Here is a 22,607-nt window from a genome sequence, read left to right as displayed (position 1 = left end):
ATTTGTGTGGCACTGGAGTCCCTCAAGCTCCAGGGGTGCGTCTTTCTCTGCCTCCTTCAGGGTGTGGTGACTAAGGCTGTCCCAGAGTCCCCGGAGAGGATGCTAAGAACATCATCACTAGCTTCTCTCACCCACCCTACCCCCCGACCCCTCGTTACCCTGGGGCCATGTGCCGCGGGCTGGAGGGGGAGATGCTCAGTTCCCTCCCAAGGTTGTGTGTGTGTGTGTGTGTGTGTGTGTGTGTGTGTGTGGTGGGGGGTGTGTGGTGGGGGTGGCTGACAGGACGGTGCCCCCCATTCCCAGGCAAGCGGGCCTGTTCAAGGTCTGCCTCCCCGGCTTCTCAGCTGTGTGGCCTGGGGCAAGCCATGTACCGCTAGGGCCTCTGTTTCCCCATCCGCTAAATAGGGACAATATTACTGACTTCAGGGGCGGCCTGAGATTTAAATGAGATAATACATGGAGTACAGAGGAAGTAACCAAGAAAGCTAACATCTTCCTTTTCCTTTCTGCCCCCCCATCAGGGCACTCACACATGCATACACATGCATACACGCATATGTACACACACACACACACACCTGTGGGTGTTCCTATTCAACCACTGGGCTTCCCCAGAACACATCTTCCTCAAAAAGAAATCAATTGTCCAAGGGGCCAAGGCTGGTCTCCATGTGCCCTGGCCAGGTGGGGACCAGGAGGGGGTGCTTCGAGGAGGGGGCCGACTTAGGCAGCACGAGCCGAGTGCGGGGTTAGGGCCGTGTCAGGCGCGGCAGCCGAGAGCCAGCCTGCCGGGTTTGGACTCCGGTCCTGCCGCCTGCCAGCTGGCTGATGAGGTAAGCTACACCGGCTCTCTGGGCCTCGATCTCCTCCGCGGAGTCCCGTCACGGGCTGTCTCCCGTGTAAGACTATAACAAAGGCTGAACGATCAGTCTTTCCTCTGGCAGATGTTCTCTGAGCACCTGCTCTGGGCGCCGGGGATATAGCGTGAAGAGGACGGGTACAAGCTTCCACTCCCCCAGAACCGACATCCCAGTGACAGGGACCGACAGTCACCACCGTGCGTGGACAGGCCACGTGTGGACAGGCCATGTGTGGGAGGTGATGCGTTCTCCCCAAGGAAGGATGAAGCCAGGAAGGGGAGGGCAAGCGCCGGGGGATTTTAGCCGAAGGCCAGGGCCCGCCCTGCTGCCCAGCGGTTTGAGGAAAGACTGGACGGAGGTGTGGGAACAGGCGAAGGGGCTCACTTGGAGAGGGGCCAAGGGGCCCAGGCAGAGGCAAGAACCAGTGCAAAGACCCCAAGGCGGGAACAGGGCTGCCAGGGGTGGGCAGCAGCCAGCAGGCCAGAGCAGCAGGAGTGGGGGAGCGGCAGAGGGTGCCGTCGGAGGGAAGGGAGGGCCAGGCTGAGGGGGCCCTGACTCTGAGGGACGTGGGAGGCATGGGGGATTTTCAGCAGAGGAGCCACATGATCTGACGCATCTTTCTAAATGATCCTTCCTTCCGCTATGTTGAAAATGGACCACAGAGAGAGCACGGGCAGAGGCAGGGAGGCCGGACTCCATGGGAGGACCGGTGATAGGAGGGCTCGGGGTGGCAGCAGGGGAGATGCTGAGAGGCAGCCTGGGTCCGGAAACACTCCGGAGGCAGTGTACACCAGACGTGCCGAGTGGATGGCGGGGTGCGGAGGGAAGGGACGAATCTGGGCCAGGGCTTGGGGTTGGCCCAGCAGCCGGTGTTCGTCGCGGGAGGCAGGAGGACGGGAGCTGCCTTCCTGGGGTGGCTGCACGAAGACGGGGCGCTACCATGGCTGCGCTGGGTCAGGCTCACCTGAAGTGTCCGTCTATAAGGAGCATCCTTTCCGTGTGGGGCTGGTGGTCTAGAGTCAGGCTAGCTGTTCAGAAGAGGACCCTGCTCTCCCCCCACAGAAGCCCCTGAGCGGCCTAGGGTCAAAGCCGAGGGGCGCGGGCCTGCTCCGCCTCCCCCGCCAAGGCTGGGCTGCCACAGCCGTGCCTTCCCAGCAAGATGCGAAAGGAACCCAGCTCCCCCCGCCCCCAGGCCCTGTGCACACCGCAGGGCTCCTGCAGCAGCACACTTGAAAGAGCCAGGGGGTTATCTGCAAAATTCCAATTAAATCCACAGGCTTTGATAATTCGATAAGCCGCTCTACAGTCGCGCCCCCCCCCCCAGTCAAAATACACTGTTACTTGATCCTGTGTTTATGTTTCAGGATGGAGGGGGAGGTGTACTGCGGCCGGCGGGGAAGGTGCAAGCAGCTCAAGACAGGGGGGTGCGGGCCCTTGGCTGATAAATCGTCAGCCTGTCAGGCCAGGGTCACCTACGGGTCTGGGCTCTTAACGGCAAGCACACCGTGGTCTGGAACACACGTCTCTCTTGGCAGTTCCTGGAGGCTGAGCGTGGCCAGGGAGGAGGAGCCCTTCAGAACTGTCTGTCCACAGCTGACCCTACTTCCTGAGCCTCAGGTCTGTCTCGTGCTGGAGGGCTTCCTGGTCTCAGGCCGTCTCTTGCCAGACCAGCTGTGAACCAGCCCAGGTGGCTGGCAGCACCTCAAGAAAGAGGCCGATAACCCCACTGCCATGGTGACTCGGAGGCAAATGCTTTATGACCCCTCCCTGCAAAAGCCAGGCTGTGATCTGCAGGGGGGAGTGTGCACTGAGCCACATTCCATTCTGTTCTACAACCTTCCATGAACAAAACTGCTGAGTCCTTCCTATGGGTGGTCTTCATCCACTTGTTATCTCTGTCAGCCCTCTTGACCATTCCATGAGTCCCGCGTTATCATGTGTTAGGGATGGGAAAACAGAAACACAGAGAAGTTGAGCCAATGGCCAGAGATCACCGCCTTGAGTGGCAGGCCCTGACCCCAGAGCCTGGCTCTGCAAGGCCATGCCCACTGCCTCACCAATGCACCACCGTCTCCCCACGCCTGGCTAGCGTCATTCCTGAGGGCCTTCTGGAAACGGGCAAAAGGCCAACCTATTGCCATGAGTGCGTAGGTGGAGAGGTGAAATAGGACCAGTTTATGTAGCTGACTGGCAGAGAACGGGGCTGAGGGGCACGGATCAAAGGCAGGGTCAGTGATTTTGTGGCGATGGACCTGCTCCTTCACCCGACAGCAACGATCCCTCTCCCCTCTGGTGGGCACGTGATCATATGGGACTTCAGGGACCATCGCCTGGGGAGGGACATCTCTTCTCTCCCCATGGAAGGAAGAATGGAAAGGAAAGGGCAGGCTGTGAGAGACCATCACAGCTGGATGGACCGGGGCCACTGCTGGGGTCTCAGGAGCCTTCCTCTGCCCTGAGAGAGTGAGGACGGCTAGGGCAGCAGCACGGAGAGCGACACAGAGAGGCGTCAGGACCCCAGTCCCCCTGACCCCTCCCAAACCAGGGAGGCAGGCGGGAGCAGTGGGAAGAGTACGGGCCTCTGTATGAACCTGAAGAGTCTGGGTTCAAGTCCGGGCTCCCGCTGTGAGCCTCTGTTTCCTCATCTGTAGTGTGGGGATAAGAATCTAAGTCCTCTCTCATGAGCCTGACACATAGCAGGTGCAGTGAGAGCAGTGCTTCTCCCTCTGGTGGAACACACATTTCTATCTCGTTTTGTTGTTTACGAAGCTCTTGCCCAGCCCTCATGTCCTCTGACTTTCACAGATAAGCCCTGGAGGTAGCAAGAACAGGGATTCATCACTATTCCCTTTTTCACAGGTGAGGGAAATGAAGCTCAGGGAAGCCATGGGAGTGACCTGCCTGGAGGTTGTGTGGCTAGTAAGCAGCAGAGCTGGGGTGTGAACTCATCCTATTCTCTGTAGCTTTCAACGAGTCTGCCTTGTGAGCCAGTCACTGAGGAGTTTCTGATGGTTTGCAGCATTTGCTCGTTTCTTAAGCCCATGGCAGCCATCAGAGAGATGGCAAGACTCTGGGCTGGGTAGGTTTTTCTCCCCCAGCGGGTCCAGGCCATTCCAGGCTCTTGGTCTTCTAGTACGAGTGAAAAGAGAAGGTCCCCTTTCGGCAGGACTGCCATGTATGGGTGTGCAGACGGTGCGCTTTACAACCTCCGTGGACGCTGTTCCCAGTGCAGTGAATGGTGTCCCCAGAGCCACGCAATGCACACCCTTGTCTTCAGACGTCTCCTCCCCCATCCACCAGATGGCCTCTGGCCTCTTCCCACCTGTCCCACATCGCTCCTCCGTCCAATTCTTCCCCTTCCCTCTGGAGTACCCACCCCCTCTGCGTCTCTGCCACCCATCCTGGTACTTTAAGATTTTAGGGGAAAAGAGACGTTGACTGAGGTGATCTAATAGCACCCCCGACAGTCCTCCCCCCATCCTCTAGCCAACACACTTGCCTGCCTGCCTTCTTCTGCTCATCAGCTCCTGGTGGAAACCAGAGTGTTGTCTCCACTGAGAACCCGGTCAGGTGAGGGAACTGTTCTGAGCAAGAGAGGGTGGCCCTCACAATGGAGTCTGGTCACGTGTGTGAGAAACCAGCATGACTGGGTATATCATCCTGACATCAGACCCAGAGCATCCTGATTCCAGAGAAGAGACACCTGCCTGGTTCCCCATTTCTCCCCAAACATGGAAATATCAGCCAGCATGGGGGCCACTGGGAATCAAAGGTTTGGGTTCAAGCCTCCTGCCTGTCACATACCCAACCAGCTGTGTGACGTGGGGAAATCACCTAAACTCACTGGGACTCAGTTTCCTCCTCTGTAAACACGGCTACTAATGTCTATTATGAACTAGCCCAGCAGTTATTCAGCAGGCGAGTTCTCAGCCTGGACAGCACATGCCTCCCCGGGCCTGCATTGCATCTGGGAGCTTGGTAGCAGCAACAATTAAGAGCAATGACTGCTAATCCTGGACATCTGAGCAGAGGGACCATTAGACTTTCTTTTACCTCATCTGATCCTTACAGTAACATGTGAGCTAGAATGAGTGTGCAGGAAAACCTGCTCCCCAAATGCAGAGACACCCTTACTTGCCAGCCCTGGCGTCAAGGGAAATGAGGAGCAAGCTTTGGCAATAAGAGCCTGGGGACTAATGGTCCATATCCCTTTGGTCAATCTCCTTTTCCTTGTGTCTCCACATCCTGAGCCTCTCCAGGCTGCCCTCAGCTTTGGCCCACACCTCAAAGCACACAGAAGAGACCTGAGTTGCCACTTACTCTTTTGGGGGGTTGACATCCTCCGGTCGGGCCTCAAAGAACCGAAAGACTTCATCACACTGTGAAATGTGGGGGGGCAGCCGGACAAGTGCCTGTGGAAAGACAGGAAAAAAGGGTATTAGGTCTGATGAAAACCCAAAGCAGGGTCACCCTGGGCTGTCAGTGACGGCAGAGGCTCAAGGACGGTGCCGTGGACGACACAGTCGACCAGCCAGCCGCCCACCCAACCAGACAACTCACCAACAAATCAACTAATCGGCTAGCTAACAAAACAGCTCTCCATCCATCCCATCCACTAGCCAACCAGCCAATTAATCCACTAACCAACTAGTCAACTAATAAAAATAACTCATCAGTCAACCCCAATCTATCAACCATCCAGCCAGCAATTCAACCAACCAACCATTCAACCAGCCAGTTCGTCCACTAAACAACCAGCCAACCAAACCAAAAACAGTGTCCATTGATCCCTAGGTCTCAGGGCCCTCAAGGAGCTCGTCATTCTGCATGAACCCTGAGAGAATTCTCTCCTGGCCACAGAGTAAGCCCAAGATCCTTAGCCTGACAACCCAAGATCTTATTCTACCAGCCTCGTCTCCTATTAGCCACATTCCAGGATCGCCAGATAGTCACTGTCCCTAAATACTGACTGCACAATTAATTATTTAATGACAAGCAGATAATTCTAGCAAGGACAACAGGGGGCTGTGACAGAATCCGACGGGACCTAGGACGATTAGCAGAGAAGGGGGTTTAGGAAAGACACTCTGACACTGAGAGGAGAAGATGGTCACCGGGCGGGGATAACTGTCCAGGTAGGAGCATGGGCCGGCTGTGAGCTTGTCCTCCAGGGAGTCCTGAGCATCTGCTGTTGGAAAGTGAGCCGTGACAGCCAGAGGTGGTCAGAGCTCCTGCTGCGCACCAGCGCATTCTCTACCCCTCGTAGCCTGGGGCACCGGGGACCCCTGACCTGCCCAACATGGAGGCGGGGTGGGGGTGCTGTCGTGAGACCAGGTGAAGCCCTGCCCCTGGCCACTCCATTCCGTATTCAGAGAAGATACTGGAATGGTTCTTTAGTCCAAACAGACAGGAGAAGTCGCTGCCAAAGCAGGGCTGAGGGCCCGGGCCAAGGGAACTCTGGGACAGGGCCAGGAGAAGGGAGAGGGAAACTTGGGACTGTGGGAATTGCAAAGGACTGCTCATTAGGAGGCTCCAGGTAAGTGGTCAGCTGAACAGGAGCCTGTCATGTGCCTGTGCCTCCCTGGGCCCCCTTCACTGGGGCCGCTTCAGGTGCCGTGACCCGATCTGGCAGCTCCCCTGTACCGAGGAACGTGCTGGGGCTTCCATGTGCGGAGTCACTGGGAACCTCATGATGGTCCTCTTGAGGGCAGACCTCAACCTTATGTTACTGATGAGGAGGTGGAGGCTCAGAGAGGCCACGTGGCCTGCCCACAGGCCCTGTCAAAGGTGGAAAAGAACTTGCTAGAAGGTAAGCTCCATGCAGTCGGGATTCTGTTCTGTTGACTGTGTGTCTCCAGATCCCAGAAGAGTGCCTGGCACAGAGCAGGCAGGCAAGAAGTATTTGCTCAAACGGATGAATGAAGAAGGGTTTTGCTGTGCCAAGCCCAATACCCAATAGTAGTGGGACATGATAATGGGGCAAAAAAAAAAAAAAAAAGCACATGTGGTCTTTGACTGCAAGAAGAGAAGTCTAATGTTAAGGAACGGGGAAGCAATTGTTCAATTCTTCTCTGAGCTGGTCAGGAAACCATGCAGGTGCGGCACTGAGCACCAGGCATCCCACCACGATGGTCCTTTTTGATGTCATACCCGCACCTGGGCAAGATGAGACAAGACCCGACTGTAGCAGGTAAGACAACACTAGGCAACTCACAGCTGTTCTTTCTAGAGCCCATGGCTTTCCAAGGGTCTCTAACACATCCCATCCCCACAAACAGCCAGGAAACAGAAAAGAAGGGAAATGAACATTTAATGGGCAACTACTGTGTTTCAGGCACCATCCTGGGCCCCTTGACCCCACTCATCCAACAAACAGTGAGGGCCTTTCAGTGTGTGCGTCTGACATGGGGCTCTGCCGGGGGTCCCAGGGATGAGTCAGACGCAGCCTCTGCCCTTGCCAGAGCGCGTGTGATGACGGGTCGCTGGAGGTAGACAGTCTGTCCTGGAGGCAGACATCCTTGCCTTTGTTTATGACGGGGACACTGAGGCTATTGTGCTAATGTGCAGAATTAGAAGGTAGAATGGGTGCAAACTGCCCCCAAAGCGTCCAGGTTTTCACTTAACCTACCTAACCTGTTTTCTCCCCCAGGGAGGGTAGAGGGAAAAGGAAAAGAAAAACTGAGGAAGGAGAGAGAAAGAGGAAGATAGAGAGACACAGAGAGAGAGAGAGAGGGAGAGAGACAAAGAGACAGAGACAGGTAGAGACACAGATGGAGAGACAGATATACAGAGAGAGAGAGACGACAGACAGGGACAGAGGGAAAATCAGGCCTGTACGCACAAGGCAGAACCTAAGGGCTGGGCTGGGCTGGGCTGGGCTGGGCCGGGCCGGCAGGACACAGGAGGGAAACCATGACCAGGGACCCGGGCTGCGTGCAGACTCACTGCCAGGGTGACCTCCCTGCAAGGAAGAGGGAAGGGGCCAGGGCAGGTTTCCAGCCGGCCCAGAGCACTAGCACCCTCCCGGCTGAGCACACTGCCACCCACCCGTGGCGCGGGCCCCGGCCGGCTAAGGGCTCACGCAGCCCCAGCAGCGAACACAGGGGCTCTTCATGCCGACAGAGACCGGCATTCCGGGGGCAGAGGACGTGTGGGCCGTGAGGGCCTCAGACAAAGAGGCCTTTTGGTCGAACCACCGAGGCATCTTTATTTAACAGAGAGCCCCGGAGGGAGCCGCATGGAGGGCTCATCCTGACTTCAGGCTGACGAGAGGCTCTCAGCTCAGGGCAGCTCCCATCCGTGCTGCCGCCAAGCCCTGTTCTGGCCAAAATCATTTGGCAGGAGGGCTAGATGCTGAGCAGTCAGTCCCCGGGGCCTGGGCCAGTGATGACTGCCAGAGCTGGGGAACCCCCCAGTCCAGCCGTTCTGAGAGGAGCAGGTGCGGGCCATACATGAGTATTTCCAAGGACACCACCCAGGCCTAAAACTCTGCCATTGGACATTCAGGATTTCTGCCATGGGGTGGTTAAGTCGGGGCCTCAGGGCCAGCCAGGTTTGAGTCCTGGCTCTACCATTCATGGGCTGTGTGATTCTGAACGTGTTGCTTGCCCTCTCTGAGCTCAGTACAATGGGTTTGACATGGCACTATCTGTTAGGAGGCTAAGTGAGACCATAATGAGGAGGAGCCTAGCACAGTGCCTGGCACTGAGTAAACAGTCCGTAAATTTTAGTTGTTGCACTATTGTCCTTGTTATTGTTCTCTAGGTGAGTGCAGTGAGGCATACTAGGAAGAACACTGGCATGGGAGTCGGGAGACCTCAATTCGAGTTCCAATCCTGCCCCTATATACTTGCTACGTGAGCTCACCTCACCTCTCTGGTTGTCATTTCTTCTAGGATAAAGCAGACTAGCTCTGGAATCTCACGCTATCTCATGGAACACCTGTTTGAGAAGGTAAAATGAGTTTTGTGGGCACATGTGAAATGGTGCCTTGTAGATGCCCCACCTTGGTCATGGAGATCACCATGTTCATTAGTATAGCAAAGGCTCTGAGAAGTCCTGCAGGGAAGAAACCTATCAGGCTTTGTTTAGGTCAGCATTTATGAATAATCTTGACATGCTGGGGGATTGGCTCATTTAATCATCACATTATGACTAATTCCAGTTTTACAGAAGAAGCAAATAAAGCACAGAGAGGTTAAGAAATTTCTCAAGGCCACACAGCCAGTAAGCAAGATTTTCAGTGAGGCCATCCGAGTCCAGAGCCTGTGCTCTGTCTGATCTTCCGGTCTGTACTGCCTCCAGCACTCTACCCACAGGTCTCTGATTATAGAGCAGGTCCTCCAACAAGTCCTACTAACAGTCATGGAACACAGCTGGGACGAATCCAGGCTACGGACATTCTGAAATTTCTTCCAGCTCCAACAGCCCACGGCTCCAGCACTGCAAACAGCACCGTTATGAGTCAATTCAGTGTCTGACCTATCATTCAATCTGACCGAGCCTCTCGATTCAGGTTATGTGGGAAAAGCTGGAACGAGCATGACCTCCCAGGCCTCAGAATCTAGGGAGGGGGCATTGCCCCGTGGGGCTGCTTAGAGTATGCAGGCCCCTGTCCCACGTCAGTTGAGCTGACTTCAGTCCCTTTCTGACCTTGCCATTCCGTGGTCCAGGGGGTCCGTGAGCTGGCTAAGGGCAGATCTGGAGAAACGAGGCAAGGGAAGGAGCCGAGGGCAGTGGGTGCCTAGGGCTGGGGGAGACTGGTGAAGAGGTGCTAAAGAGCCACCCAGGTTTGCCATCAGCCAGTCCTTCCAGTGCCCCCCTTCCCCAGTGCTAAACTGCCCTGAGGTCTCTAGCTCCTGGCCTGCCCCACACCATTTTCTGGGAGCCACTGACATGGGCCACCATTTGCACTGTGTCATCATTCTAGAAGACGCATTTTCAGATAAGAGAGAGGGTGGCTGCATTGTGTACCTCTGAGACCTCCACCCAGATGCGGCTGACACAAGTCTGGTCTCTCCAGTGCGGTGGCATGGGAGGGGGCCCCAGGCAGACTGTCCTCAGACCTTCTTCGAAAGGACCCCCCTCCACAAAGCCCACCACTCTGGGTAGGTCTGTCCAAGGACAAAAAAGTTTTACATTTGGCAAAACAACCGTGGGCATCCTGCTTTTTCCACGGGATCAAACATTTTCCTCTTTTTAGGAACATCATTTTGATTTCTGATCAATGGAAATCTTCTGGGTAAAAGCCCAGGGACTAAGGGTGGGGTGGGGGCGTGGCACAGGGGGCTGGAGTCCCATCCATCTGGCCGCCCACTCCCTGCCCCCAGCCCCACCCCTGGGCTGCCTCTGGCCTGCCTGGACTGTTTCTCCTGGATCCCCATCTAGGAAGTTGGGCTCACGGAACTTCTGTAAATCAGTATTTCAAACACAGGAGTTCTCTTTTTGAAAGACGGAGCTGCAATCCTTTTGAAATGGAAATAGCGTCTCGTTCGCAGCAGCAAGTGAAGCCCTGTCACAAGGGCTCCTTGTACATCGGGGCTTTGGGGACATGTCACCCTCCTGGGAGGTGTCCTCTGCTTGTGTGTGATCTTTGTATCTTGTCGGCAGATATTGGCTGGACACCCACATGAGGCCAGGCTTCCTGCTTGTTATTGGAGACACAAAGATAACAGATGTGGCCTTCAAGGAGCCTCTGGTCCGGAGAAGGTGGACAGACAGAAACTGTCCTCCTATGGAGGATAGGTGTCCTGCCTGGAGGCATGCACAGTTTTCTGGGGTGCTCGGCTTTCCCTGGGGAGTCAGGGGGCTTCTAGGAGGGGCACCGTGCGAACTGAATGCATCCCCAGGAAAAGGACTAGCAGGGGCAAAGGGGTGGCAGCCTAAGGGACTCTGGCTAGTTGGGAACGGCTGCACTTCTGATGGACTGGACTGCAGGGCGGGAGGAGAGGCAGGTGCTGAAGCCTGAGCAGCACTTGGAACGAGCCCACAGAGGGCCCAGCCAAGCCCCTCACAGGTTCTTGTGGGCAATGGGGGCTCCTCTGAGGGTCTTTAAGGAGAAAAGGGACACAATCAGCTTTATCCCAGGCTGGAAATCCTTTTCCTGGGTCTATGTGGGCTAACAGAGATGGAGAGATTCTACCAGTTGGGTTTCCCCAGAGTACCAGCCCACTTGGAAGGCATGAACACATCAATCTTCGCTCTCTGCCTCAGTCTCACCATCAGCAACACTCCTGGCCCAGGCCAGCCCTTAGAATGAGGGCCACAAGAACAGTCAATCCTATATCCAGGACTGAGTATAACAGGAAGCCATGGTGCTTCTTCAAAGAGTGTGTTTCGGTTGGGACACGAACCCTTCTCTCCATTAAGGTGAGAGCCAATGATGGGCCATGCATGGTGGGAGGGAGATGCCTGGGACTAAGAACCACCACCCCAAAACAGTCTCAGTTTTTCAATCTGGGAAGTGGGGATAAAAATGAATGAGTCTGGGTGATGTGGAGGGTGGGCCTTCAAGGCTGTCCTTCAGGGCTGACCCCCCTCCCCCTGTCTGACTACAACCAGCACCTCATCCCTCCCACAAAGAAAGACATTGATCCTGAAAGCAAGTCTATCTTGGACAGCAGAATAATAGAAGCAATCTCAGCTTTTTGAGGAAAAAAAAAAAATTCTAGTTGCACCCACCAGGAAATGGAGACTTGTATAAACGTCATTACTATGGCAAAGAGCGAGTTGATCATTCTCAAACACTCTCTCTCACTGCCCCCCGCCCACCCCCTGCCCCGGGATATTTATTTTATCCCACAGACAAACACTGCAAACATGTATTTCACACGCAGGAACGGGGTAAATGGAGTCACTTATAAAACGTTAGTCGGAGCCCCTAAAGTATAGCTCTCGCTTGTTAGTGAGATGAAAGTCTTCGACTTTTTGAGGCCACAGAACCATTAAATATTAACCGCATAACCATGTTGTCCATTAAATTAATTTATGGAGTTAAAGAAATGCCTTTGGAACCCCTCTTGATAGACACCCAGCCCTCAAGTGCCACATAAAACAATCACCTGGCTGGTGCTCGGTAAATTTTCCGTGACGCCCATCCAATCTGCTCCATATATGTTTAAAATTAACACTGAGATTTGGGCTGTGAAACCACCTCTGGGCAGAGGGACCGGCTGGCCGGCGAGGGCAGGGAGCCCGAAGTCTGGGGAGGTCTACCGCACGGTCAGACTTTCCACGTCTTGAGTCCTGGCAGAGGAGCTGGTCGCTCTGCGTGCAGAGCCAGCTTCACAATCTTGGGTGCATTTGAATCCCCAGCAAATCCCGGCCTGGGAGTCCATGTTGTCTAACAGTCCAAGGAAGACGTTGGCCAGCCAAGCAGAGCTGCATACTCAGGGTATCGGAAATAAAAACCCCAGAGGTTCTCAGCAGTGTGTCCAAGGACAGACATGGACAAAGGAAAGGCTGGCCATGGAGTAGACCGTACATGGCACTGATCATGGAATTCACAGAGGGGGCCAGTGATGCTGAGCGAAACTTGGATCCCTAGTGGCCATAGATTGGACCATCAGGAGGCAGAACTGTGATGTGCAATGCCGGGGGTGGGGGGGGAGGGCAGTGGCTAAGGACTGTTTCTGGCTTATCCCTAATGGCCATTCCAAGGTCATTCCAAGGTCTCTGACTATCAGAGCACAGATCCCAGCTTTCTAGTTCAGCAGAATGAAAGGTCACTTCTGCAGTGACCTGCCCCCCTGCCATTCCCAGAGTAAATTAGAGGCCTCGGAGACGGCGGGCTGCTTGCTGAACCCCTGACGCTGCTCCTTGTTGCCTGGCTCTGAGCAGCCCTTGTGTGGGCTAATCAGGTTAGGAGGCCCCGCCTCTTGCAGACCCCACTCAAATGGCGCCCCCGGCCACCAGCAGCAGCACCACTGGGGCCCCACAGCCCCCCTGAATCTCATCCTGATTCAGGAGTCCTGTTCAAAGCCTGATCCCCGTAGATAAGATGTTATCGGTTTCCTCCTCCGGATGGCCCAGGACACACCGACTGCAGATGCCCTCCGAGGCTGATGTGAGCCATAAATCCCCAGCTGCGAGAGGCCTCCCCCCGCTTCGCCCCCTCCTCCATGGGCTGTGCCCATTTATTTAACTTCTTGGGAAAGGAATAAAGAGAAGTAAGAGCTCAGGCGGCAGCCATCAATTGAACTGGAAATGGCAAATGCGCTTTAAAGAGAGAAATGAATATTGATCTGAAGAAGAGGAGCTTCTCGCGTTAAGGGATTTATCATGGGGAATTCTTTTTAGGTTAAGGCAGAAAATGTGACCAAGTATAATCAGCACAGCTACAAAATTGAAACTTGGGTTAATGCAGACTCTATGGGAGTGCTCGTCTTCCTATTGGCTTGGGAGCACCAGTTAACACATTTAGCAACTTGCTTCTTATTTAAACATTTTTATTGCCCAACATAGTGTTTCTGAATCATAAAGTATTAGCACATAAAGAGACCCTGCAGCCACAACTCCACGTAGGGACAGAGCATTTGAGAAGCAACAAACGCTATGATACACATTCTCCTGTCCAGCCCCCTTCAGGAGCCCTGCAAGGGAGCCGTCTTTACCCTGTTTTATACATGAAGGAAACTGGGGCTCAGAGAGGTAGACTAGCTTGCCCAGAGTCACAGAGCTAGTGGGGGTGCGGGGCAGTGGGATTCGATCCCACCTCTTCCCACCCTAATACCAGCGCTTGCAACCAAAGACAATCCCACACTTGCCTCTCCTCAGGATTCTTGAGTCAGACTCCACAGCGGGTTTCATTTAACTAAGAAATCCTATCTCCATGAAAGCCAGTGGGAACATTGAATTGTTTACGCCTTGTAGTAATAATAATCAAGAGCCAGCGCCGACTGAATACATCCCCTGTGCCGGACGCTTGCTGGTGCCTGGGCTGTGTCAGTTCCTCTCCTCCCCATAACTGCCTTCTGTGGGGAGCTGCTCTTCTCCTCCCTATGACTCCCTATGATGTGGAAACTGAGGCTCTGGGAAGGTAAGTGGCTTGCCCAAGTTCACAGAGCTGGTGCGGGTTTTGAACCCAGGTAGCCTAGCCATCCGGAGGCCAGGTGCCAAGGCTACTGAAGTGGGAGCCTGTCATCTTCACTGCAGGGGTCCCGGCCTCTAGTCCGACGGGAAAGACAAATGGGCTCTTCCTCATGACATTGCTGACACTCTCCCATCTCTTCTTTGGCACTGGCTGTTTTCATGCTCCCGTGGCACACATGCCTCTCTGTGTGTGTGAGTGTAAGTGTGAGCATTTGCACGGCTAAAAATGTGTACATAAACATCCGTAACCATCAGGACTTCCGTGAATAAACAAACAGGCATTTCAGAGGTTTCAGGTGCTATTGAACTCAGAACTGATTCCAACAATTCTGGTCCCAAAAGTAATTCAAAGCAACAGCTCTCCTGTGTCCAGGAAAATGTCACACACAGAACATCCCGTCGGCGGGAGACCTGAGCTCCCAAGCCGCTGGAAGTGATTTAAAATAGTGTTTTGTAAACATGGGCATGTCCTGAAAGAAGTCAAGTCTCAGCTGTGATCCCAAGGCCCTTGTGCCCCAGAGGGTGGCCCAGTCACGAGTGACCCCTCCTCGAGGGACACTCAGACACTGCCCTGGCCTTTCTGGGCGTCAGGCCGCACCTGCTAGACCACAGCAGGAGGTTTGGGACAGACGGCCCTCCTTCCCAGATGCACAGACTCTCTGGCAGATGGACCGCCCCCGCCCCCCGCCCCCCCACCTCCAGACACAGCCTTACCCGGCAGTACTCGTCGATGGGCTTCAGCCTCTTCACAGCTACATCCCGGATGTGGCTTCTCCGGAAGAGGATTTTGCCTGGAAGAGAGACGCTTGTGAGCCGGGTGATTCTGGGGAAAGCTGCCATGGGACGCGGGCCTCCTGCCCTCCCATTCCCCTCTCCCTCGGCTTCTCAGCGTTTTAGCTGGCCACCAAGAGCCACCACCTCTGCCCCTTGTCAAGAAAACAAGAGAGGAGCAGTCACCTCTCCCAGGGGGCAGGAGGCGCCCGAGGCTGAGGGCCCAGGACCTCTGGGGCACGGGAGCAGCCTCCGAGGCTGCCATCTTGGCCAAATCACCTTGTCCGGGTCTAATGGCAGGATCGATGGCCTGACGTGGGCGCGGCTCCCAAGTGACCTCACGAATAAATACAAAGGACGGCCCAACCCACACGCTGGGTTTTGTTCTCAGGCCCTTCCCTCCTTGAGAAATCGGCATTCATTCCTGCCAGCCAGGCAGGAATTCCTAGTCTTAGTTTAGGTGGGTGGCTATTTCCAGGGCGGGTGCGGGCCAACGCCAAGGGAGCACGGCGGCCCCAGCCTGACTTTTCTCCAGCCTCTCTGTACACACAGCCTCTAGCAGTTCAGGCCATGGTGCAGACGGGCTGGTACACCCCTCCGCAGGTGTGGGCGGGGCTTACAGGAAATGCCAGCCCCTCAAACCTTCCCAGCAGGCTCTTCTGAGCTAGCCCAATTCCATTTTAACAACTAGATCAATGCATAGTCCTTTTCAGCCGGTTCAACTTAGAATTTGAACTCCTTGGTCTGACTCTCAAGTCCTAACACTGTGCCCTGTGGTCATCAATGTCTAGGTCAATGCCCCCTTTTTAGAAGGCCTACCTTGATTGGCCAAGCTGGGAGTAATCTCCCTCTTTCCAGAACATCCACACACTTTGTCCATTCCTAAGACATGTGCCCCATTCTGCTGTATGTTACAGGTATTTGATAGCCTCCTTCCATCAGAGGCCTGTGTGGCACCTCTTAGAACCCACATGGCTCAACAAGTGGTGAAGTGCTGGTCCTAGAGGTGTAATAGGCATCTGTTGTCCCTGTCTGCCTGATTTCCCTCTGGAGAGCCTCCCTCCTCCATTCCCAGTCCCTGTGGTTCAAAGGGGCCAACCACACTCCCTGGCAACAAGGGTAGACATGTGACCCAGCCCCGCCAACCAGAGTCACAGTGATTGGCTCAGAGATGGGCAGGGGACCCGATCTGCCCCAAGGAGGGTCAGCCCTGAGACTTCTGCTAGAGCCCTTTCTCTCCCACAGTCGCTGAGCTGGATGGATGAAAGCCTGGAGCTTCTCATAGCCATCTTTATTACTGCCTGAGAAGGAAACCTCCTGAGAGAAAGGAGCGGTGCCTGGAACAAAGTAGGTGCTCAATAAATGCTTCCTGAACAGTTGAAAAGCAGAGTAAAGAGATGACAAAGGGCAGATTCCTTTGACATCATTTGAGCAGCTGGAGGACATAGCTGTTCTGAACCCAGGGTCTACTTGGTACCTGTCACATGTATAAAGCAAAAAAATTATTTTTTATTGCAACTAGTTGGAGATGGATTTTTATCACTTGCATCAAAGGAGTTCTAATTAAGATAATTGCCATTGCATGTGAACAAATATGTAGCTTGTATATCAATTCACGTGAGCTTCTTCTATCGAGGCCCTAGGGAGGTACTGAGCGTTGTCGTGGTTTAGGCTGTTTCCCAGAAGCAGACCCAGAGATGAAGCACATCAGTGGTTTATTTGGGAGCCGTTCCTGGAAGATACCAGGGGGGCGTGGAAAGGAAGGCAGGAAAGGGAAGGAAGTGGTACCCAGCCAGCTAATCCCCACGGGGAGCCACAGCTCAGGTCCGCTGCGGAACTCCAAGGGATAGTAAAACGGACTCTACCTCAGAGGTATCCTGACTGAGGGCGAGCGAGGAGCATTTATCACCAGCTCCCCTCTGAGAGCATCCCATCTCTGGCACTTCAGCCGAGTAGGTTTGTGAGGCTAGAACAAAGCCCCCGGCTGTTCCCATGAGCAGCCTTTGGAGATAGAGGTGAAGGTAGGGGTCCAGGGGTGGGGGGCACTGAAGGCAGCTGCTTTCGCCTGAGCTCCCGGTCACCAGCCCTGTGTCTCATGTCCCCCCACATTGGGTGAGACCAGCTCCTTCCTCCCCTTGGCACCACACTCCACTCAGCACAAGGCTTTGCACACAGCAGAAGGTGTCCCCCAGGTACCCGCTGGCCCATTCACTTTCCTCTCCTGGACTGTCCCTCCAGCTTTCTCCCCTGCCTTCCTCTCTGAAGCCCAGCACATGGGCCATCTCCCCGGCAGAGGCACGATCCTCTGCAGACTGGACAACGTCATCAAGATAAATCGGCTCTGCCATGTGTGTTCCTTTTGAAAGGAGATAAAACACGATTTATCAAGACACGGGAGACAGCCTCTCTTCCTTGGGGGAAGATATCACAGATTTGGTATTCCTGGCCTCCTTGCCTCCTACCCCTTTTCTGGTTGCCTGTCGCCTTACTCCCCGCATGCCGCGGGGGTGTATGCGCACAGCCCTGGGGACGGCGTGGGCACCACACGGGCAGCAGCAGGAGACCTGCTCTCGGGCCGGACCAGATGCCAGGCAGCCCTGGGTGGGCTTTCTGAGCCCTCTGCCTGAGCCTCCTTCCTCGGGAGCTGGAGGTTCCCCCGGCCCAGGGACGCCCGTGGCCACGCGGCCACCTGGAGGACTCGTCTGAGCAGCAGAGGAAAGTGAAGGGGAGACCGCAGCGGGGACCCAGGCCCGCAGACCTGGTTCTACCCTGCGCTCCTCCTGGAAGGAGAGGAAACACGACCTATCCATTCTCCAAAAATAGCACTCCTGTCCCTTCCCATCCTGGCGAGCGATGAAAAGGAAAGGAGGCACATGGGAGACAAACTGCCTCCCTCTCCAACGCCCCGATCTCAAGGCTGACCCCTCCTCTGAGTTTGGTGTCCCCGAGATGTGGGGATAGGTACATAGATCACAAAAGACCTGATCCCACTGCAGGCAGAACCAGCAGAAAACTAATAGTTAAGGGACAATGAAAGCCTCCCTAAGGTGCAGAAGGCTGGGAGAAGGGAGGGATGGAGGTGGGAGAGGTGGGGAGACAGGTGCATGGGCTCCCCGCCCACACTGGCACGGCACCCCTACCTTGCCCCTCGCGCCCACCCCCTGCAAGTGAGGCCGCCCTGCCTCTGGCCGGACACCTTCCACCCCCCCACCCAATACACACACACAAGGCTCATGGGTCTGTTGCTCAGGGGCAAAGTCAGAGGAGAATTTCCATAGCAGCCATTTCCCGGCTGATTTTTTGGAACCCCAACAGGGCTTCTCTCCTTCCCACTGAAATCCTGACAGGAGCAACGTTTTCTTTTCTTGGGGCTTTGGCACAGGCCGCAGAGGGTAGGAAGGGGAAAGAGGGAGGGAAGATCTGGAAGGGATTCTTTGGTCTTGACTTCTCTGTTAGGAATCCAGACCGCACTGGGAAAGCCATACCGGGGACCGGATTAAAAGGGAGAGAGAAAAAGAGGAGGAGGAGGAAAATCCCCATTAAAGAAGCCAAGACCACAGGGCATTAAAGGCCTCTTGTAAATGTAATTCAGCCTGTTCATAGCTCCTGCCAGAGTCTTCAAAGCCACGCAGATGCTGCCCCAGAAATAGGATAAAGCATCATAAGGAAGATTACACACGGGCCATGAAACAGACCTCAGGATGTAACTCATTCCTTAAACTGGAGAAGAACGCTGTCGAGCCTGATGGGGTCCAAGCACATAAGTGTAGGTCCTGCTTGCTGCCACTCTGGGCTGGGCTGAGAAGGGAGGACAAGCAGAAGGAGCAGGGGGCCTCAGCAGGAGTCCTGGGTTCAAGTCCTGCCTGGGCCACAGGCTGGCTCTGTGACCCTGAAGCGGGTTCCTCCTCCACTGTGGCCTCTGCAGTCTCATCTGGAGGTGGAAGGCCTGGGGCTCCACAGCTCTCCCTCCAAAGGCCCTAAGATGTGCACAGTGGGGGTGGTGGGACTGAGAGGGACAGAGGAGGAGCGAGACAAGCAGAAATAGTAGCCAAGTGCTCACTATGTGCCAGGCACATTCTTAGAGCTTTCCATTGGATTCTCTTGCTTAACCTCACGACGTTGAAGCAAACACTTTTTTTTTTTTTTAAGATTTTATTTATTTACTTGACAGAGAGCGAGAGAGCACACAAGCAGGGGGAGCAGCAGGGAGAGGGAGAAGCAGGCTCCCCACTGAGCAGGGGGCCCAATGCGGGGCTTGATCCCAGGACCCCAAGATCATGACAAAGGCAGACGCTCAACCACCTGAGCCACCCAGGCGCCCCAAAGCAAGTACTTTTATTATCCCTACTCTGCACAGGAGATGGTAGCTCAGAAAGGACTTGTCCAAAGTAACACAGCTATTAAGTGGCTGAATGGAGATTTCAACCTGGGATCTTGGAGCTCACATAGCAAGGGGGAGAGAGAAGGCAATGAATCCAGAGTTCTTTGGGGTCCGATCAAGTAAGGCCTTGAGAGCCATCGTGAGGACTTAGGATTTTATTCTGTGTGTGATGGGAGCATTATCAACATCTCCACCCTGCTAGGGGCTATGCTGTGGTCTGGGGAACAACTGCTTTGGGGGCTGACTGAGAACTGTGTAAGCAGTAACCGTGGATGGTGGGATACGTCATGGCGTACCACGTACAAACAATCCTGAGGTCTCTGCCTATCCGATACAAGCAGACCGGTGGAATGGACCAACAAAGTGGGAAGGAGAGGGGACCCCAGTGTCTGGTGGGCTCTGGAAAGAAAGAGCTTCCTGAAACAGCACACCTCCCTGTCCTTCCTGTTCCCCACCCTGCTCTGGTGGGGCAGGTATCAGCCACAGGTTGGTGGGCATTGCCTGGCAGAGGTCAATCTCTGCCCCAGTCCCCAGTGTGGCCTGAGCTTCTCACAAGGAGTGTCCACTCTGAGCCAGGACACACAGATGGGGCTTTGACTCAGGAAGGTCCCCATGCTTGGGGGGCAGATGTATTGCTTCCTCCCACCCAGGATACCAATGAGGCATCTCAGCGGTACCTGATGGGTCTTAGTAATTGGCATTGGCTTCTAGAGAATGAATTGTTTCATTAACCAGGGCACTGGCTAGGAGGAAAGGACTCGCCTCGGGGCCTCTTTTGGTCCCTCCAAGCTGATCTATTCTTGGCAGCCTCTCTTCTCCAAGTTCGCAGTGTGTATGTGGGCATGTATACTTCCTCGCATAACCTCGTCTCCCCTGCTTTCTCTGCCATCTGGAATGCCATCCATCCATCCATCCATCCATCCATCACTGTCTTGAAGCTCCAGGTGCTAAGAACACCACAGAGAACAAGACAGATGGGGACCCTGCTCTCAAGGAGTTTACATTTGAACTGGGGAGGGGATAAGCAGAGAAGGGATACAGTACACAATTTTCCTATCTAGTAAGTAGTTTGGTTACAAATGTGTCTCCCCCTACCGCTAAAAGAGAATAAAGCAGGGTAATGGGAAGGGGCATGCCTGGGGCGGCGGGGAGAATTCAGCTAGTGATCAGGGAAGTTTGGTGGAGACTTTGAGGAGGAGAGGGAGCTCTAGGACAAGAGTGCTCAGCCAAAGGCAACCACACAGGGAAGCTGAAAGACAGAAAAGAAGCCATGTAGCAGTCATGCAAGCCACAGAAAGGAGTTTGGTTTTCTCTGAAGCACCTTGGGCCCCCTTCCCCATCCCAAGGCCTCCTCCATGAAGCCTTCCTTGACTGCCTGCCTTGCCCTCCTTTGCCAGCCTCCAGGACCCGCTGGCAGTCACCTCACTCTCACCTCCCATCTCCTGCTGTCCCAGAAAATTCATCAGGGAGCCACCATCTCAGGGCCCCCTGGTACATAGGCCACCCCGGTCTCCCAGGGCACAGATGCTCCCAACCCTCTCCCTTCAGTGCAGCCCAGAGAGCCTGGAGCGTCACAGGGGACTGGGCTAAGAAATAGGGGAGGCCACAGCAGGGCCCGGAGGCCCCAGACCACATGGCAGAGAGACCTCGTTCTCCACGAGCGACACTCCTACCCATCTAATTGGATCTGAGGACAAAAAGGGAAGGCGGTGCTTTAGCCTCCCAGGGCGGCTATAACAAAATACCATAAGGTTGGTGGCTTAAAATAACAGGAATTTATTCTCCCCTGTTCTGAGGCCAGAAGTCTGAAAGCATGGGCAAGGCTACGCTCCCTCTGGAGGCGTTAGAGGACAATCCATCCTCGACTCTTGCAGCTTTGGTGGCTCTGAGTGTTCCTCGGCATGTGGCAGCATCACTCTGGTCTCTGCCTCTGTCTTCACGTGGCCTCCTGCCTCCGTCTGTGTCTCAATCTCCCTCTGCCTTTCTCCCATAACGACACCTGTCTTTGGGTTCATGCCCACCCTCAATTCAGGATGATCTCATCTCTGGATCCTTAATGTAATTACATCTGCAAAGACCCTTTTTCCATGAGGTCATATTCACAGGTTTGGGGATTCAGATGTGGACATATATTCTGGGGGGCTACCTAGTCAACCCACTACACGGGGTTATGGGAGCATCCGCAGAGCTGGCCTGACACGTGACAGTCTTGTATCCCCGGATTGCAGTCACCCTGAGGGCAGAGATGACTTTCTATAAACTCCCTTTGTCCCTGGCAATCCCTGGCACGGAGTCGGGTGCCATGAATGTGGGTGTTGCCTGATGCCCTTAGGAGGGTCAGAGGATTGTCTGGAGAGAGTGCGTCAAGGGTCTCTGGAGCCCAACAGGGAACAGACAAGCTGTGTGGGTCGGAGAGCAAGTAAGTATTGGGGGGGGGGCTCTCTGGCTCTGCTGACTGATGTGGCACCCAAGACAGCCTCTTCTTTGCCAAACCAACTTGGGGAGAGAAGATGCAAAGGTCACCAGAGGAACCTCCCCACCCCTGAAAAAAATGACATGCAGGTAAGCTCATAGTGTGTGCTATGGTCTGAAGGTCTGAGCCCTTCAAAATTCACGTTGAGATCCTAATGCTCACTGTGATGGTATTGGGGTGGAGCCTTGGGGGGGTGAGGGGAGATGGGAGGCGGAGCCCTCACAAATGGGATTGGTGTTGTTATAAAAGACACCCCACAGAGCTCCCTCAGGCCTCCATCCTGTGAGGATACAGTGAGAAATCTGCAACCAGAAAGACAACCCTCACCCGACCACGCTGGCATCCTGATCTCGGACTTCCAGCTTCCAGAGCTGTCGGGAATAAATTTCTGTTGTTTATCAGCCACTCAGTCTGCGCTTTTTGTTATAGCAGCCCGGCCAGACTGAGACAGTGATACAGACACAAACACTGCCCGTGGGCAGGAAAAGGAATAATTAGCTCCCACCCCCACGGCTCTGGCTCCGAGTCTAGCAGGGCAGGCATCTGTGGGGTTGCCCACCAGCATCTCTAGTGCAGTGCCCCGAGCTTTGTGAGGGACAGTCCCTCCTTCCTTCTCAGTCTGTCTGATTTCAGTAGGGCTCACCTCACCCCAAACTCCTGGCGTTACCAATCAGTATGGTCCAGCCTGGGGCATGCGACCCAAGTCGGTCCGAGGAGAATTAGCCCGGGACTTTTGCTGGAACCACCAGAAAGAGAAGTACTCTTTCTCCAGGGGCTGCTAACTCAGACACTGTAGACCCAAGTTGCTAGGAAGGATCTTTGCAAATCTCTGTCACCATCTGGGAAAGGCTGTCCGAGTGGCCAGAGAACAAAGCAAAGCTAAGAACTAGAGAGACACACGATTTGGTCACCTGCATCCAGCCATGCCTGAAATCATTACCCGTGAAGTTTTCAGTTGCGTGAGCCAATAAATTTCCCCGATTTTTCTAAAACCAGACTGAGATGGGTCTACTCCTTGTCACCTATAGGTTCC

General features: G+C 54.6%; 1 protein-coding gene across 3 annotated transcripts in view; it reads right to left on the bottom strand.

The window, feature by feature from the left end:
• The window catches only part of SH3PXD2A (SH3 and PX domains 2A), a 229,086-nt gene that overhangs the window by 98,088 nt on the left and 108,391 nt on the right, over positions 1-22,607 (bottom strand). For all 3 annotated transcript variants that reach the window (XM_081822806.1, XM_081822804.1, XM_081822805.1), the window contains exons 4-5: positions 14,664-14,740; positions 5,181-5,272 (exon numbers count right to left, since the gene is read on the bottom strand). In XM_081822806.1, coding sequence (XP_081678932.1) covers positions 5,181-5,272; positions 14,664-14,740 — 169 coding nt within the window. The remainder of the gene's footprint in view (positions 1-5,180; positions 5,273-14,663; positions 14,741-22,607) is intronic.

The sequence above is a fragment of the Leptonychotes weddellii genome, chromosome 6, assembly GCF_054177405.1.
Source record: "Leptonychotes weddellii isolate Sample4059 chromosome 6, ASM5417740v2, whole genome shotgun sequence".
Classification (NCBI taxonomy): domain Eukaryota; kingdom Metazoa; phylum Chordata; class Mammalia; order Carnivora; family Phocidae; genus Leptonychotes; species Leptonychotes weddellii.
The sequence above is the reverse complement of the archived record's forward strand: the minus strand, read 5'-3'. Positions and strand labels throughout refer to the sequence as shown.